Genomic DNA, 17349 nt, shown 5'->3' on the forward strand with positions numbered 1-17349 from the left:
ATTTTAACTATAGACTCAGTCGGGCAAGAATGGTGGTCGAATGTGCCTGTGGTCAGTTGAAAGGGAGATGGCGTTTAATCATGAGAAAATCCGAGGGAGGCCTTTTTCAACACAAAGTGGCCACGTTAGCATGCATGGTATTACATAATGTTTGTTTGATGAATGGGGACATAATCCCTTCAAAGTTGGATCTGAGCATCAATCCTGAAACAAATAAAAAGCGTGATCGCTCTGAAATAAGAGAAATTTTGCTAATGAAAACAAGCAGGAATGTGGTTGATCACCATAAAACAACAACAGCAACTAAAATTAGAGATACAATTGGAAATAAACTATGGAACGAAAAACAAAGAGATGCTTAAGTATAGTCTTTAAAAATTTCTGAATAGTTTTTATATGTAGGAAATTGTGAGCGCTCCTTCCTATCTCTCTCTCTCTCTCTCTCTCTCTCTCTCTCTCTCTCTCTCTCTCTCTCTCTCTCTCTCTCTCTCTCTCTCTTTCTCTCTTTCTTTTGTGTATAGTTGTTGTTGTTGTTGATTGAATTCAGTTGAAAAGAAGATTTCTTGCTTACGAACGACGACGACAGTCACGATGAAGGAAGATAGATGCGAACGACAGTCACGATGAAGGAAGATAGATGCGAACGATTCACGTAAAGAACAATATTCAAAATAATACTAAATCAAGACCTTGATGGACCGAGGTGACTTCGTTAAAATTCTTACGTTATTTTCTTCTCTCTGGACGTTAATTCTTCTCTCTGATTAATAATTCGTGGTTGTTTATGTCATTATATTCGCTGATGTTTATACTTTATCTTGCATATAAATTCGAATAAGAAATTATACAGTCCTCTGACTTTGATATAGAATTTGATCTTCAAGACGAATGAACCTATATGGTAATTCTAACCTGCCAAGTAAATAGATCTTAACTATTTACATCTTAGTAGTGATTCCTGGCAGGTAATTCTCTAAATATACTCATAAAAGCTAAAAGAATTCTGTTGCTTATGGAAGCTGATAATATGTACGACCTTGTTCCTGGTATATTCTTGCATGATTGCTATGCTGTTGATATGGCAATGGGCTTGGCAATGGGCTAGAGGTAAACCTGGAACTCGAGGGTAATGACATGTTTTCTGGAACTTGAGGGTAATGGGGTGGAGATGTAATTGCTTGATTTGGGGTCTCAGTTTGCAATAACATTTGCATCATCTTAATTTCATGTTGGCGTGATTTTTCAGCCTCCTCTCGTGCAAAAGATATGAATTCTTGCATTGAATCATTCTTGATGAGTTCTTTCAACATGCCCTTTATTTCTTCCATGTTGTTTTGCTTTCCCCTCCTCGATGCCTGTTTTGCTGGCACAAAAAGTGCTTTACACGTTTCTCCATCAACTGCAGGTGTCCCTTCATTGGAAAAAGAACCATTATCATTAGCCTGCAGCTCTATTGCTTGCTCAGGTTGGCACGAGCCTCTTGTTTTTACAAGAGAAAACAATTGATCGAACCACGCTCCATGTCCTTTCTCCTCCTGGAACCTTTTAATTCCAGTTGCTGTCTTCATTGTGATGGCAACTTTTTTACATTCACAGACTGCTCTCTTGAATCGTGTGCGCAATTGCTTTGCATCAAACACAACAGTTACATCCTTTTCCTTAGCTCTGACTTTTAGCTCTTCAATTATTTTGGCATATATTTCACCATTGCGTTGGTTTTTTGTGTTTTGGAAAATCAGCTTTTACGATAGTACTCATTGTTTACTATGATGTCAACTGCATCACCAAACAGATAATCATTTCATCTTGATTTTCTGCCGACCTTCTTTTTTGGTTTTTTCTTCCGGATAATATTCAATATATCATCACTGCCAATCGTTTCTTCCTTGGAGTGACCAGAATCATCAGAGTCTTCTTCTGATCTGCAAAAAAGAGAACTCCAATAAAGGGGCTGTTCAATAATTACGTCATGCTAAATTTGCCTTTTAGAACCATCATCCCCCCTCGTCACAATCCTTTACCTTTTTGTATACGACGTTTTTATATAGCATCACAAAAAAACAGAAAGAACCACCCACCTCCCTAGCGTGACGTAACTATTGAACTGCCCCTAATATAAAATGTTTATACAGTCACACTGACACTGGACATGATCACCAACAAACTTGCTGGAATGGAAATTTTCCCAGTATTAACAATGGCAAAACAAAAACTTAAATCGGTTCCCATTAGCCATTCATCATCACAATATGATGGGGGGGTGGTGGGGGGGGGGGTTTAGGCCTATGTTGTTATATATGTGATAGTGGGCCTAAAAAGACCAGTTGTCTGTTGTCATAATACGGAAAAGATTGAGAATACACTAAAAAGGTGGGATATCACTAAAAAATAAAGACCAGAAACAAGATAATAAAGCGATTACTTACCTAATTTCCATATTTTTGCCAGTTATTGGAGAGATTGATGGATAGTCATGAACATCTTCTTCCATATCTTCTACGTCTCGATCTCCAGCCCCACCAAAAAGGTCACATTCTCCGCAATACCTTACTTTACTTTGAGCCACCCAGCCTTCCTTCTCTTCATCTGGCTCTGCTACACCTCAAACAGTGCAAACTGGGCAATCGCATCGTATACACCGATATTTTGTCTCATTTGAACAAACCCTGCACTTGCTTCTCCCAACGCGGGTTGCAGCCATTTTTTGTTTGTTTGTGCAAATCTGCTTCTGCTTGACGCGCTTTTTGCTGCTGCGCATGCTCAATAGCTAATTTCATGCGAAATTAATTATCCATGATTTATGCATTTCATTCGACACATGTGAAATACGGCGCTTGACACAAAATTGTATCAGGGTCGTATTTTCGAATTAAATTCGACCGAGCCTGACGAATTTAATTATGGAAGTCGACTTTAATGTTAGACAGTCGTATTTGATCAATTAAACGCCGTATTTTACATGTGCAAAATGTAACAATGGAATTCGACACATGTGAAATATGACGTATAATCTGGGCCTTAGAGCAAGTGCTTGGATAATTGAATTCATAAGACCATCGATGGAATTCATAATTCGAAAATCGAAATATTTAGCGTGCCCCTACAAGAAATGATAATAAAGCCTGGTTCCCACTTGGTCGTTTGGGTCGTTTGGGTCGTTTGAGTCGTCAGAGTCGTTCCTGAAAGACACGAACGACCCAAAGAACACATTGGTTTCCACTTGGTCGTTTGAGTCTTTCGAGTCGTTTGTTGTTGATGCTGTTCATTGCTTGCACCATGCATCGCTCATTTAATTTTGGCGGCATGCGTGGAAGGAACGATGGTAGCATTTGATAAACAACAACTGATGTTGCAAAGTCAGCTATTTCTACCTCTGGTGACTTTGTACAGACGGCGATGTTAGATCACTAAATTTCAGTGCAATAGCTTGCCATGATTTGATATTTTTGTATTTATTTTTAAACTATTTCCAGTAATTGTTATAATGGCACTCGTATTTTTGAACTTCTTCCATAAAGCTTTCTGTGAAATATTCAGCTATCTTGTTCTTGTTCTAGTCAAACACGCTGTTACAAGAAAATCTCCTATTCTTGGAGAAAAAGTTACTAAAGCGTGGGTCGTTTGAGTCGTTTGAGTCGTTTGTCGGTTTCCACTTGCAAAAATCATTCATGCGCGGGTATTTTGGGTTATTGGCAGGTCCATTCCCACTGTGTCTTTTCAGTCGTTTGGGTATTTTCCAACGACCCAAACGATCCAAACGACCAAGTGGGAACCTGGCTTAATGGAGGAATCTGATTGCTTTCGAATAATAGAACTTAAGCACGTATACACCGGCATAAAAGACTGAAGCACAGGCAATCCACCTCTTTTTGCGATTATCGTAGTTACAGAAAGACATACATACTTTTCAAAGTGAATTTAACAGGTGATTTACCTCTACTTTCAACACTATTTCATTAAATATAGATGTTTTAGACGCTTATACTTGTTTTTAATTACTTATACCTGCTTTTTATTGTTAATAGTCAATTTTTTAATTACTTGCGATAGCTTATATTCTTTTTAAGACAATTTTTAAAATTATTGCCCACCTGAAGCGAAATAGGATGGTCTCCACGACTCAGAACTCTTTGAAATAAGGTATAGGTGTGCCAAGAGACGTCGCTTCAGGTACCTTAGGTTATAGTGTTTGTGTGCTTACAATCCCCCGTTCAATGCTTAGTACCGACCTTAGTCTATTGACTTTGTACACATGAGTATTGAATAGTCATCTTGTTGAGGTCTAAAGATGTGCACGGGGAGCGTTTGTTACACTAACCAATAATTAGGAACAATTCGATTTTTTTTTTTTACTTTCATTTCATTCCCTGATTTATTTCCTGATTTATTCCAAACATATAACAATTTAATAAATACCACTACATTAAATGTTTAGATTTCAATGGAGTACCAAAGCGACGATATGGTAGCAAATAACGCTAGAAAGATAGGATTGAGGAGGATTGGGTATATCCTAAGTTCAATGAGATCAGTAAATCGGAGGATGCGGTGAGTACATTTTTACTTCAACATTTTTTGAATTTAAAACTATTAATTTTTACAACCATCATTTTTTTCGAGTGATGCAACAACATTAGTAGTTGGATTGGGTAATTTTTAGATACAGGTTGTGATGTTAGGGTTTTTTATTTCAGGGAACTAACAAACATGTTTCCCGAAGCGGCAACAACATCCGATGATGCGGACATTGAGGAGGAGCACCGCAGAGAAAGGTTGGCGAGGAGGAGGAGGAGGAGACGAATGCGAGCGGCAACCCTCCTCGGAACAGCCCTGAGGATGGAGGTGGAGGAGCGGTCACAACAAGCGCAATCACCGGAATCAACGCCACCCCCCACATCACCAGAATCAACGCTGGCCCCACATCACCACACAGATCACCTCCAACATCACCTATCAGATCACAATCACCATGGTCACCCCCATTATCACCCGTTCCGCCAATTTATCCACCATTACAAACACCAATCACTATCTCATCAGATGAAGAGGAGGAGGTCCTCCACCCCCACAACCTTCTCAACCTTCTCACCAATCTTCACAACACAACCTCCACAACATCCCCAACAACAACAAAGAGACAATGACGTTATACGCATAAGATTGCAACAGATTAACTAACAAATCGATGGGGTGGACGGTGGTGTTGAAGATAACACAAAAAAGAGCAAATACCAATGCAGGATTTGCTTAAAGTTCTTCGACAGAGCACAAAAACTGAACAATCATTTGAGATTTATGCACAATGATCACACAATTGTTGGAGGTGCCAGACCAAATGCAAGAGCAGCAAATCAAAACAATCCAGGGTATACAATAAAAAAGATTGACAATATAGACAACTTTCACGATGTTACGAGAAACATTATAGACAATGTTATAGAAGCATTCCAAAATTACAATCAAGGAGTGAAATACTATGTATTCTTAGATGTCGAATTCAAAAAGATGTTGGAAGACACAATCACAGATCCGCCAACCACATTTAGAACAGAAATGTACAGACTCCTTAGACGTGCACCAAATGACATTAATGATCAAGCAACTCAAATCAGAGAAACTTTGAACAATGGCATTGACACGTTTATTCAAAATGGAAGTGGTTGGGTCTTGAACAAATTTGGAAGGATGCAAGTGAAAATGTTTGATTATAGACCAATGGCTGGTGGTGGTGGTATCTCAGCGGGGTTTTTTAAAGGACTTGAATGGATTGTTGCTAAAAATGCAATTGTCAACTTGCAAAACACAGATGAAAAGTGTTTCCTATGGTCAATCCTAGCAGCTCTACATCCAGCAGTAAAGAACGTTGCAAGAGTTACTAAATACAAACCATACGAACACGAGTTGGACACAAGCTGCCTAAAATTCCCTGTAAACCCAGGAAACTAGACGATGCTGGTAAAGTTTGAAACAAGCAACAACATATCCTTCAACCCAACAACCTTCGAATAATGGAACTTAAGCACATATACACCGGCATAAAAGACTGAAGCACAAGCAATCAACCTCTTTTTGCGATTATCGTAGTTACAGAAAGACATACATACTTTTCAAAATGAATTTAACAGGTGATTTACCTCTACTTTCAACACTATTTTATTAAATATCGATGTTTTAGACGCTTATACTTGTTTTTAATTACTTATACCTGCTTTTTATTGTTAATAGTCAATTTTTTAATTACTTGCGATAGCTTATATTCTTTTTAAGACATTTTTTAAAATTATTGCCCACCTGAAGCGAAATAGGATGGTCTCCACGACTCAGAACTCTTTGAAATAAGGTATAGGTGTGCCAAGAGACGTCGCTTCAGGTACCTTAGGTTATAGTGTTTGTGTGCTTACAATCCCCCGTTCAATGCTTAGTACCGACCTTAGTCTATTGACTTTGTACACATGAGTATTGAATAGTCATCTTGTTGAGGTCTAAAGATGTGCACGGGGAGCGTTTGTTACACTAACCAATAATTAGGAACAATTCGATTTTTTTTTTTTACTTTCATTTCATTCCCTGATTTATTTCCTGATTTATTCCAAACATATAACAATTTAATAAATACCACTACATTAAATGTTTAGATTTCAATGGAGTACCAAAGCGACGATATGGTAGCAAATAACGCTAGAAAGATAGGATTGAGGAGGATTGGGTATATCCTAAGTTCAATGAGATCAGTAAATCGGAGGATGCGGTGAGTACATTTTTACTTCAACATTTTTTGAATTTAAAACTATTAATTTTTACAACCATCATTTTTTTCGAGTGATGCAACAACATTAGTAGTTGGATTGGGTAATTTTTAGATCCAGGTTGTGATGTTAGGGTTTTTTATTTCAGGGAACTAACAAACATGTTCCCCGAAGCGGCAACAACATCCGATGATGCGGACATTGAGGAGGAGCACCGCAGAGAAAGGTTGGCGAGGAGGAGGAGGAGGAGACGAATGCGAGCGGCAACCCTCCTCGGAACAGCCCTGAGGATGGAGGTGGAGGAGCGGTCACAACAAGCGCAATCACCGGAATCAACGCCACCCCCCACATCACCAGAATCAACGCTGGCCCCACATCACCACACAGATCACCTCCAACATCACCTATCAGATCACAATCACCATGGTCACCCCCATTATCACCCGTTCCGCCAATTTATCCACCATTACAAACACCAATCACCATCTCATCAGATGAAGAGGAGGAGGTCCTCCACCCCCACAACCTTCTCAACCTTCTCACCAATCTTCACAACACAACCTCCACAACATCCCCAACAACAACAAAGAGACAATGACGTTATACGCATAAGATTGCAACAGATTAACTAACAAATCGATGGGGTGGACGGTGGTGTTGAAGATAACACAAAAAAGAGCAAATACCAATGCAGGATTTGCTTAAAGTTCTTCGACAGAGTACAAAAACTGAACAATCATTTGAGATTTATGCACAATGATCACACAATTGTTGGAGGTGCCAGACCAAATGCAAGAGCAGCAAATCAAAACAATCCAGGGTATACAATAAAAAAGATTGACAATATAGACAACTTTCACGATGTTACGAGAAACATTATAGACAATGTTATAGAAGCATTCCAAAATTACAATCAAGGAGTGAAATACTATGTATTCTTAGATGTCGAATTCAAAAAGATGTTGGAAGACACAATCACAGATCCGCCAACCACATTTAGAACAGAAATGTACAGACTCCTTAGACGTGCACCAAATGACATTAACGATCAAGCAACTCAAATCAGAGAAACTTTGAACAATGGCATTGACACGTTTATTCAAAATGGAAGTGGTTGGGTCTTGAACAAATTTGGAAGGATGCAAGTGAAAATGTTTGATTATAGACCAATGGCTGGTGGTGGTGGTATCTCAGCGGGGTTTTTTCAAGCACCTGAATGGATTGTTGCTAAAAATGAAATTGTCAACGTGCAAAACACAGATGAAAAGTGTTTCCTATGGTCAATCCTAACAGCTCTACATCCAGCAGAAAAGAACGTTGCAAGAGTTACTAAAAACAAACCATACGAACACGAGTTGGACACAAGCTGCCTAAAATTCCCTGTAAACGCAGGAAACGAGACGATGCTGGTAAAGTTTAAAACAAGCAACAACATATCCTTCAACCCAACAACCTTCGAATAATGGAACTTAAGCACATATACACCGGCATAAAAGACTGAAGCACAAGCAATCCACCTCTTTTTGCGATTATCGTAGTTACAGAAAGACATACATACTTTTCAAAATGAATTTAACAGGTGATTTACCTCTACTTTCAACACTATTTTATTAAATATCGATGTTTTAGACGCTTATACTTGTTTTTAATTACTTATACCTGTTTTTTATTGTTAATAGTCAATTTTTTAATTACTTGCGATAGCTTATATTCTTTTTAAGACATTTTTTAAAATTATTGCCCACCTGAAGCGAAATAGGCTGGTCTCCACGACTCAGAACTCTTTGAAATTAGGTATAGCTGTGCCAAGAGACGTCGCTTCAGATACCTTAGATTATAGTGTTTGTGTGCTTACAATCCCCCGTTCAATGCTTAGTACCGACCTTAGTTCCATTGACTTTGTACACATGAGTATTGAATAGTCATCTTGTTGAGGTCTAAAGATGTGCACGGGGAGCGTTTGTTACACTAACCAATAATTAGGAACAATTAAATTTTTGAATTTTTTTATTTTCATTTCCTTCCCTGATTTATTTCCTGATTTATTCCAATCATATAACAATTTAGTAAATACCACTACATTAAATGTTTAGATTACAAAGGAGTACCAAAGCGACGATATGGTAGCAAATAACGCTAGAAAGATAGGATTGAGGAGGATTGGGTATATCCTAAGTTCAATGAGATCAGTAAATCGGAGGACGCGGTGAGTACATTTTTACTTCAACATTTTTTTAATTTAAAACTTTTAATTTTTACAACCATCATTCTTTTCGAGTGATGCAACAACATTAGTGGTTGGATTTGGTAATTTTTAGATACAGGTTGTGATGTTAGGGTTTTTTTTTTCAGGGAACTAACAAACATGTTCCCCGAAGCGCAAACAACATCCGATGATACGGACATTGAGGAGGAGCACCGCAGAGAGAGGTTGGCGAGGAGGAGGAGGAGGAGACGAATGCGAGCGGCAACCCTCCTCGGAACAGCCCTGAGGATGGAGGTGGAGGAGCGGTCACAACAAGCGCAATCACCGGAATCAACGCCGCCCCCCCACATCACCAGAATCAACGCTGGCCCCACATCACCACACAGATCACCTCAAACATCACCTATCAGATCACAATCACCATGGTCACCCCTATTATCACCCGTTCCGCTAATTTATCCACCATTACAAACACCAATCACCATCTCATCAGATGAAGAGGAGGAGGTCCTCCACCTCCACAACCTTCTCAACCTCCTCACCAACCTCCACAACACAACCTTCAGAACATCCCCAACAACAACAAAGAGACAATGACGTTATACGCATAAGATTGCAACAGATTAACTAACAAATCGATAGGGTGGACGGTGGTGTTGAAGATAACACAAAAGAGAGCAAATACCAATGCAGAATTTGCTTAAAGTTCTTTGACAGAGCACAAAAACTGAACAATCATTTGAGATTTATGCGCAATGATCACACAATTGTTGGAGGTGCCAGACCAAATGCAAGAGCAGCAAATCAAAACAATCCAGGGTATACAATAAAAAATATTGACAATATAGACAACTTTCACGATGTTACGAGAAACATTATAGACAATGTTATAGAAGCATTCCAAAATTACAATCAAGGAGTGAAATACTATGTATTCTTAGATGTCGAATTCAAAAAGATGTTGGAAGACACAATCACAGATCCGCCAACAACATTTAGAACAGAAATGTACAGACTCCTTAGACGTGCACCAAATGACATTAACGATCAAGCAACTCAAATCAGAGAAACTTTGAACAATGGCATTGACACGTTTATTCAAAATGGAAGTGGTTGGGTCTTGAACAAATTTGGAAGGATGCAAGTGAAAATGTTTGATTATAGACCAATGGCTGGTGGTGGTGGTATCTCAGCGGGGTTTTTACAAGCACCTGAATGGATTGTTGCTAAAAATGAAATTGTCAACGTGCAAAACACAGATGAAAAGTGTTTCCTATGGTCAATCCTAGCAGCTCTACATCCAGCAGTAAAGAACGTTGCAAGAGTTACTAAATACAAACCATACGAACACGAGTTGGACACAAGCTGCCTAAAATTCCCTGTAAACCCAGGAAACGAGACGATGCTGGTAAAGTTTGAAACAAGCAACAACATATCCTTAAATAACACCGACAGTAAGAAGAAGAATAAAAAGTATAAGAAATCACCAATCATACCGTTTAGAATAACCAAGGAGAAGAAAACCAAACACGTGAACTTGCTGTTGCTAGGGAATGAGAATGGGGATGTTCACTACACGTGGATTAAAAACATGTGAAGAAACACAGTGAATTTTGCACTCCCAACGAATATATCCAGGCAGTAAAATACCCAGAGGATAATGAACTAAAATTCCAAAACTTTAAGAACAAAATGATTTTACCATTTCTCATTTATGCCGATTTCGAATGCATATTGAAAGACATCCCAAATGGTTCGACAATATACCAAGAACACGTGCCGATTAGCTATGCATTCCACATTGAATCCATTGACACTAAATGGTCTCACACTGTAGAGATGTACACAGGGGAAGATTGCATAGAGCAATTTCTTTTACAAATGGATTATTACAATTGGAAAATAAGGGAAATATTCAAGAAAACAATACCAATGGTTGCTCTTACTGAGGAACAGTTAAAGAACTACAACGAAGCAACCAATTGTTACTGCTGCACCACATCCTTTAACATGAATGATGCAAATTTGTGCAAGGTGAAGGATCACTGCCACATCACAGGACAGTATAGAGGTGCCGCATGCAGCCACTGCAATCGAAACAACTTAAACATAATCGCCAAAACCCACACGATTCCAATAGTTTTCCACAACCTCAAAGGCTATGACATGCATCACATTCTATGGAATCTGGATAATCGATACACCCACATAATTGCAACAAGCACTGAAAAGATCATCTCGGCAAAAATTGAAGGACTTAAGTACATTGACTCACTTAGCTTCCTTAGCTCTAGCCTAGCAACACTTGCAGGAAATCTTCCAAAAGACGAATTTAAATCTGTGAGGGAATATCTGCAACAAAGACTTGGTAATTCCCAACAACCTCAGAGCGACATAGAAATTCGACATGTAGAGAAAGCGTTTGACATGATCACAAGAAAGGGTGTGTACCCATATGATTGGATGAATGATGCATCAAAACTACAAAACACTTCATTACCAACCAAAGATTGCTTCTATAGCAAACTGAATGATTCCCACATCACTGATGATGAATATGAACATGCGAAACGAGTATGGGAATTCTTCAACTGTCAAACATTTAAGGACTATCACGAATTGTACTTAGCAACAGATGTCTTAATACTCACAGATGTCTTCCAATCATTTAGACGCCAAAGCCTTGAATCCTACTCTCTGGATCCCGCATGCTACATATCACTTCCAGGATTAGCATGGGACGCAATGCTCCTCAAAACAGATGTCTCTCTTGAACTATTATCAAAGGAGAAGAGCGACATCTATCTCATGGTTGAGCAGGAGATTAGAGGTGGGATATCAGTAGCAATCAAACGACATGCAAAGACTGATGAAAACAGCACACTTATGTACCTCGATGCTAACAACTTGTATGGATGGGCAATGTCACAACCGCTGCCATATGGAGGATTCAAAATGCTTGACAATGTGCAAAATGTAAATGTTGCTGAAATATTGTCAAATCCCAACCAAGACATTGGATATTTATTCAAAGTTGACTTGCAGTATCCAACACACCTGCACGATGCCCACTCGGATCTACCTCTAGCACCTGAGAGGTTAAAAGTTGAGGAGGAAATGCTTTCGGAATTCCAAACTAAAATGCATCAAAAACTGTTCAACAATGAGAAATATAAAACAACTCCAAAACTAATACCCAACTTGTATGACAAAAAAGGTACATCATTCACGGCGATGCATTGAGACAGTGATTTGATCTTGGATTGGTCGTAACAAAGGTGCATAACATTGTGGAGTTCAAGCAGAGCACGTGGTTGAAAGATTACATTGATTTCAACACACAGAAATAAAACCAACGCCAAGAATGATTTTGAGAAAAACTTCTTCAAGCTAATGAATAATGCAGTGTTTGGGAAGACAATGGAAAATGTAAGAAACCACAGCACGTATGAAATATGCACTGGTAAAGAACAATTAATAAGATGGGTGCGAAACCCCATTTTCTATAGGGTTGTTGAAATCAACGAAAACACGCTTATTGTGATGAAAAAGAAGAAAACCGTCACACTACGCAAGCCCATCTACGTTGGTTTTAGCATACTGGACATTAGCAAGATCTTGATGTATGATTTCCATTACAAATTCGCAAAACCCAAACTACCAAACACACAATTATGTTACATGGACACCGACAGCTTCATATACCACATTCCAATGCCTCAAGATGCTGTAAATAAAATATTGAAAGAACATGCAGACAAGTTTGATTTCAGTAATTATGACAAAGAGCATGAAAATTATTCAACAGAGAATAAAAAGGTCATTGGGAAAATGAAAGATGAACTAGGCGGGGTAGCAATGGAAGAGTTTATCGGCTTGAGATCAAAGATGTACAGCTGTATGATAAAGGATGGAGTTGGAATAAAGAAAGCAAAAGGCATCAAGAAGAATGTTGTTAAGCGGGAGATAGTACATGAAAATTACATTGAGATTTTAAAGGAGGAAAGAATATTCAGACATCAACAAAGGAACATTGAATCGCACAGACATGTCTTTCACAGCACTGAGAGAATGAAAATATCTTCAAACCCATTCGACGATAAAAGATATATCCTAAACGATGGATTTAACACACTCGCGCACGGACACCAGACATTAAGCACAGTCAGAATGAACAATCAATAATTAGAACGCTAATAATTTGAACAACATAATTGAACAACAACAGTAAATCTATAATCCATAACGTCTCTTAACATAATAATAGACATATAAGTCATTCTGTAACTTCCAATTTTTATTAAAATATTTATTTATTATGGAAGTTATTGACATGTCTCTTGATCTGTGAATTAAGAATAATATGCAATGCTGCCCGCACGTTGCGCTTTCATCTGATTGAATTTGAATCTTGTTATAATTGAGGTTGAATGGTTTAAAAAAATCTTTCAACTCTTTAATTTTAGGTTTTTCACCAAAAGAATCCTAAAAATCCAATGTATTATCCTCGTCGATGTAAACAGCAACCCAATGAGTTCCTCGACCAGCGAAATCATCCTCATTGAAAATGAATGAGCATGGTAGGGTGTGAATCTTGATATTTTTTATCTCATCTTTCCCAAACACACCATGGAAATTAGAAAGTTTTTCACGTCTCTTAAGTAAATAGTTTATAGAAACATCATTCATTTTTACCAATCACGAATTACGTTCTTGTGTGCATCAATTTGAATTACCCTGTCAAACTGTCCTAATATAACAATATTTAACAATGTTGTTGGTGCGATTCCAAAATTTATGTTGATTCGCAGATTACCCTCCCTCTTCATCAAATATTGCTCATCATCACAATTTCATTTAGGGGTTAAATCAAAGCCATATATGGTTAATCCTTGATCAAATGAATTGCATCCAATTAGACTTGGATAGTTACAAAGTGTTGATGTTAGGCGATTGTATGCATCAAGGTAGTCTTGTGTAGCATACCCCAACCTTAGAGGTGGTGACATTTCCTGATTATCAACTGTTACTTGAACATTGTTAAGCCTATGATGTCCAAAATTGAATGGGTTTTTTGCAAGAGCGCCGTTATATGCACTATTCTCAACAAGTCCAAAAAATATTATCTTGAATCCAGCATCAAATGGTTTGGATCTAGCATTCAACCCAGAATTTTTCTGCGCAGCAATATTAGTTGGATGTGATTTATCCTCCCTACCTGGCTCATCAGCAACAAAGTTTGTTAACATCAAGTAATTCTTAGCTCTAGTTTCATCATATGTTAAAACTGTTTCCATAAATGATTGATATGCATACATTGCATTTGATTCTGTTACAGGGGTGTCATTACAAACCAGTTCTATTTGTTTCCATAACGATTGTCTAATGTTATTAATAACACCAATATTTCAGTCTTTCCAATGTTTGCACCGTCAGATTTTTTCAATGACAGGCTTGTAAAAAAATAAGAATGATTCAAATCAATCATGTGATCGCTTTGTGCTGCAATGTCAAAAAGAACTGTCTGTTTTGATGCATTGAGTGATGCTGTTTGTGGGGAATATTCAACTTCTTTAAAGTATAACACTTCACTTTGAACTGATGGTTTAGAAAATAGATCAAGACTCTCATTTGGGCAGTCCATGTAACTTACTGTAAGACTCATTTTATCATCAACTTCTTCTTCAATAATTTCTTCAACAAAGATTTTCGCAATTGACGGCTCGTTGTTTGCGCTCTTCGAACACGCTTACGATTTCCACTACCACCATCTCCTTTTATAGTTTTATCTAGTCTACCATGTCTACGAGTATATACCTTAGAGGTTATTACCCGCCGCCTACTTCTCTTACCACTCTTCTTAACAGCAACACTTGCGTTGATCACACCACCATCAGCATCAATTGCTTTCTTAACAACCGGGTTTACAATAACCTTTTTAATGGTGGGGTTTGCAATAACCTTTTTAGCAACATCACTTGCAACCGCATCAACACCAGTTTCTATCTCCTTTGCAACATTCTTTTCAATTCTATCAATTGAACTTTGTGCTGCTTTTGTAACAGCATCTTTAACATTTTCCCCTGCAATAATTTTATTGATGGCCTTTTTACCCTCCTCTTTACTACTTTTCTCAACTTGGGAGATGCCTTCTTAATAACTTTTTGAAGTTTAGGTTTGGTTTTTTTAAACAACTTTCTCACAAATGGATTTACCTTTTTAAGCATAGAACCAACACCTCTACCTTGTTGTTGTTTGTGAATTGAATATACAATTGATTTTTTTGGGAAATGATATGTTCCCCAATTTGTTTATTGGGAAATGATATGTTTTCCTCAATGATCCTCTTCCATATTTTTTATCATAGATATATAGAGGAAGAGATTTGTAATTCTGTGATGATTTGTAAATTGGATAATTATACATCTCTTCGACTAAAATGTAACAAGAATGTTGGTCTTGTGTTATAAAACTTTATCTCTTGCCCCAACGCATTCAAAACTTTTGTACGAAACTCGTTAATGTCGTTATACAACAATGGATAGTAGAATAAGTTCTCAAAGTCTATCAAATCAATCGTATGCTTGTCAATCTTGAGAGGCGTAAATCGTAGTAATGGTGTAGTAATTGATCCAACTATTCTATAGTCAAGTAGCGTGCAATATATAAACATATTTTTCTCAGCTGAATTAACTTGAAAGTCTTCATCACTAACAACATATGAAAGAGGTTCAAGCCCATTAAACCGATATTCATGGAGCAGCGGTCCTGATACTTCCCAATGAAAGGACAAAATATTGGAACAGCTTTTCGCTTACGCAAAATGTTTTAGTTGGTATTAAATTCTTCGAGGATGTTAATGAATCAAGTAGCTTACAAAGATTTTTGCCAATACAAATCATCTTTATATACTTGGGGAATTCAATCTTTATTTTCCTATTATTAAACACTAATAACTTTGGAACACCTTCTCAATGGAGTCCAAGTTCCTCAACCCTTGTTTTCATACTTTCCTCATGATCTTTGATGTCTTCATTTAACATTGATACTATTTCACCCATTGTAAATTCATGTGCTGTGCCTGATGCTGGTTTATTTCTAAGAGCTCCTGCTAGTTTTCTTAAAACAGTATAATGCCCTCTTTTATCAGCGGCTTGGTTCCACATTTTAGTGTATTCATCGGAAATTGCAATTCTCACATTCACATCATCATAACCAGCTTTTACAGTACCAACTACAAAAACATATTATAACCCCAATAATTCGCAGAGGTATTTGCTTCATTTAATTCAATTCTATTTCTTAACTCTGAAATCATTTCTACTAATGCAACTTCCCATTTCCCGTGTAGATGAAGTGGCTCTTTCAGCTTAATATTTGAACTAAAGCCTTCACCATCTTCTTCAAGCGAGCACGTTAAATGAAAGTCATTAATCATATTTGCTAAGAAATAACACTTGTCTTCAAATGGGTGGTGTTAACTCGAGGTCTTCCTCTAGACCTAGGAAATATGCTAATGGTCTTGAAAAATTCATTACAATACTTGCTGATTGTAACATTGTTGCTCTCTCACCAGGGACATCCCAATACCCCGCTTTTCCAAGATCTTCTGTAATGAGAAATTCAATTCGACCATTGAATAAATGCACTTCTACGATGTCTTTAATGGTATAACCAAATTCTTTATAGCTTAATACTCTTTCATTGAATAGCCGCTTAAATTCTTTTTAGATTGCTATATTGTCTTTCGTTTCCATTGCTTCTTTGCCGAGATAAATTTTTTGCATACGATTACCGTTTCAATTAAGTCTAATTACTCGGCCATCTGGATCAGTTATCAATAAAAATTTGTATGAAAGAGTAAACCAATATTGATCATGTAAACTCCCCAACCCTCTATCAGGTGAAGTCATCTGGAGCAATGCCATTTCCTATCTTCGTTTAGGATTAAACTTCATCACATGTGGTAATGTAACTCTATAATCAACTAGTTTATTGACATCATTGCTAAACCCAGATGGGAGCACCAAATCAAATTCTTCATCAATCATATTGCTTCCAATTGTCCTTCTTCAACCCACTCATCAAATGTTGGCGGGTATCCACGCCACCTTATTAAATAGAAATTTTTCCCCTTTTTTCTTTTGCGTTTTAATATTTCCTCAACTGAAAATGTTTTGGGTAAATACACTCTTTGTAATTCATCATCGTAAAAACGATCAGATATCTTTTCACCATTCAAATCTTCAACTTCATGCATTGTAGAACTTCTAGTGTTAAACACCTTTGCAATCTTGAATATTTCCTCAGTAAAATTCTCCTAGTACCCCTTTTCAAACATTTTCTTCTTCAAACTTACTCGCACATAATCACCAACATTGTAATTGTTTAGTCTCC

At 37.5% G+C, this 17349-nt stretch overlaps 2 protein-coding genes across 2 annotated transcripts; both read left to right on the forward strand.

Moving 5' to 3' along the window:
• Positions 1 to 4543: 4543 nt before the first annotated feature.
• LOC148958488 (uncharacterized) lies at positions 4544 to 5946 on the forward strand. The gene is made up of 3 exons (XM_089112849.1): positions 4544 to 4548; positions 4695 to 4772; positions 5265 to 5946. The coding sequence occupies exons 1-3, from the start codon at positions 4544 to 4546 to the stop codon at positions 5944 to 5946; spliced, it is 765 nt and encodes a 254-aa protein (XP_088968975.1).
• A 6399-nt stretch (positions 5947 to 12345) lies between these two features.
• LOC148958489 (uncharacterized) lies at positions 12346 to 14298 on the forward strand. Its single transcript, XM_089112692.1, has one exon. The coding sequence runs from the start codon at positions 12346 to 12348 to the stop codon at positions 13135 to 13137; it is 792 nt and encodes a 263-aa protein (XP_088968818.1). The 3' UTR covers positions 13138 to 14298.
• Positions 14299 to 17349: the final 3051 nt, after the last annotated feature.

The sequence above is a fragment of the Rhopilema esculentum genome, chromosome 15 (genome assembly GCF_057945365.1).
Source record: "Rhopilema esculentum isolate cy_ngs chromosome 15, ASM5794536v1, whole genome shotgun sequence".
NCBI classification, from domain to species: domain Eukaryota; kingdom Metazoa; phylum Cnidaria; class Scyphozoa; order Rhizostomeae; family Rhizostomatidae; genus Rhopilema; species Rhopilema esculentum.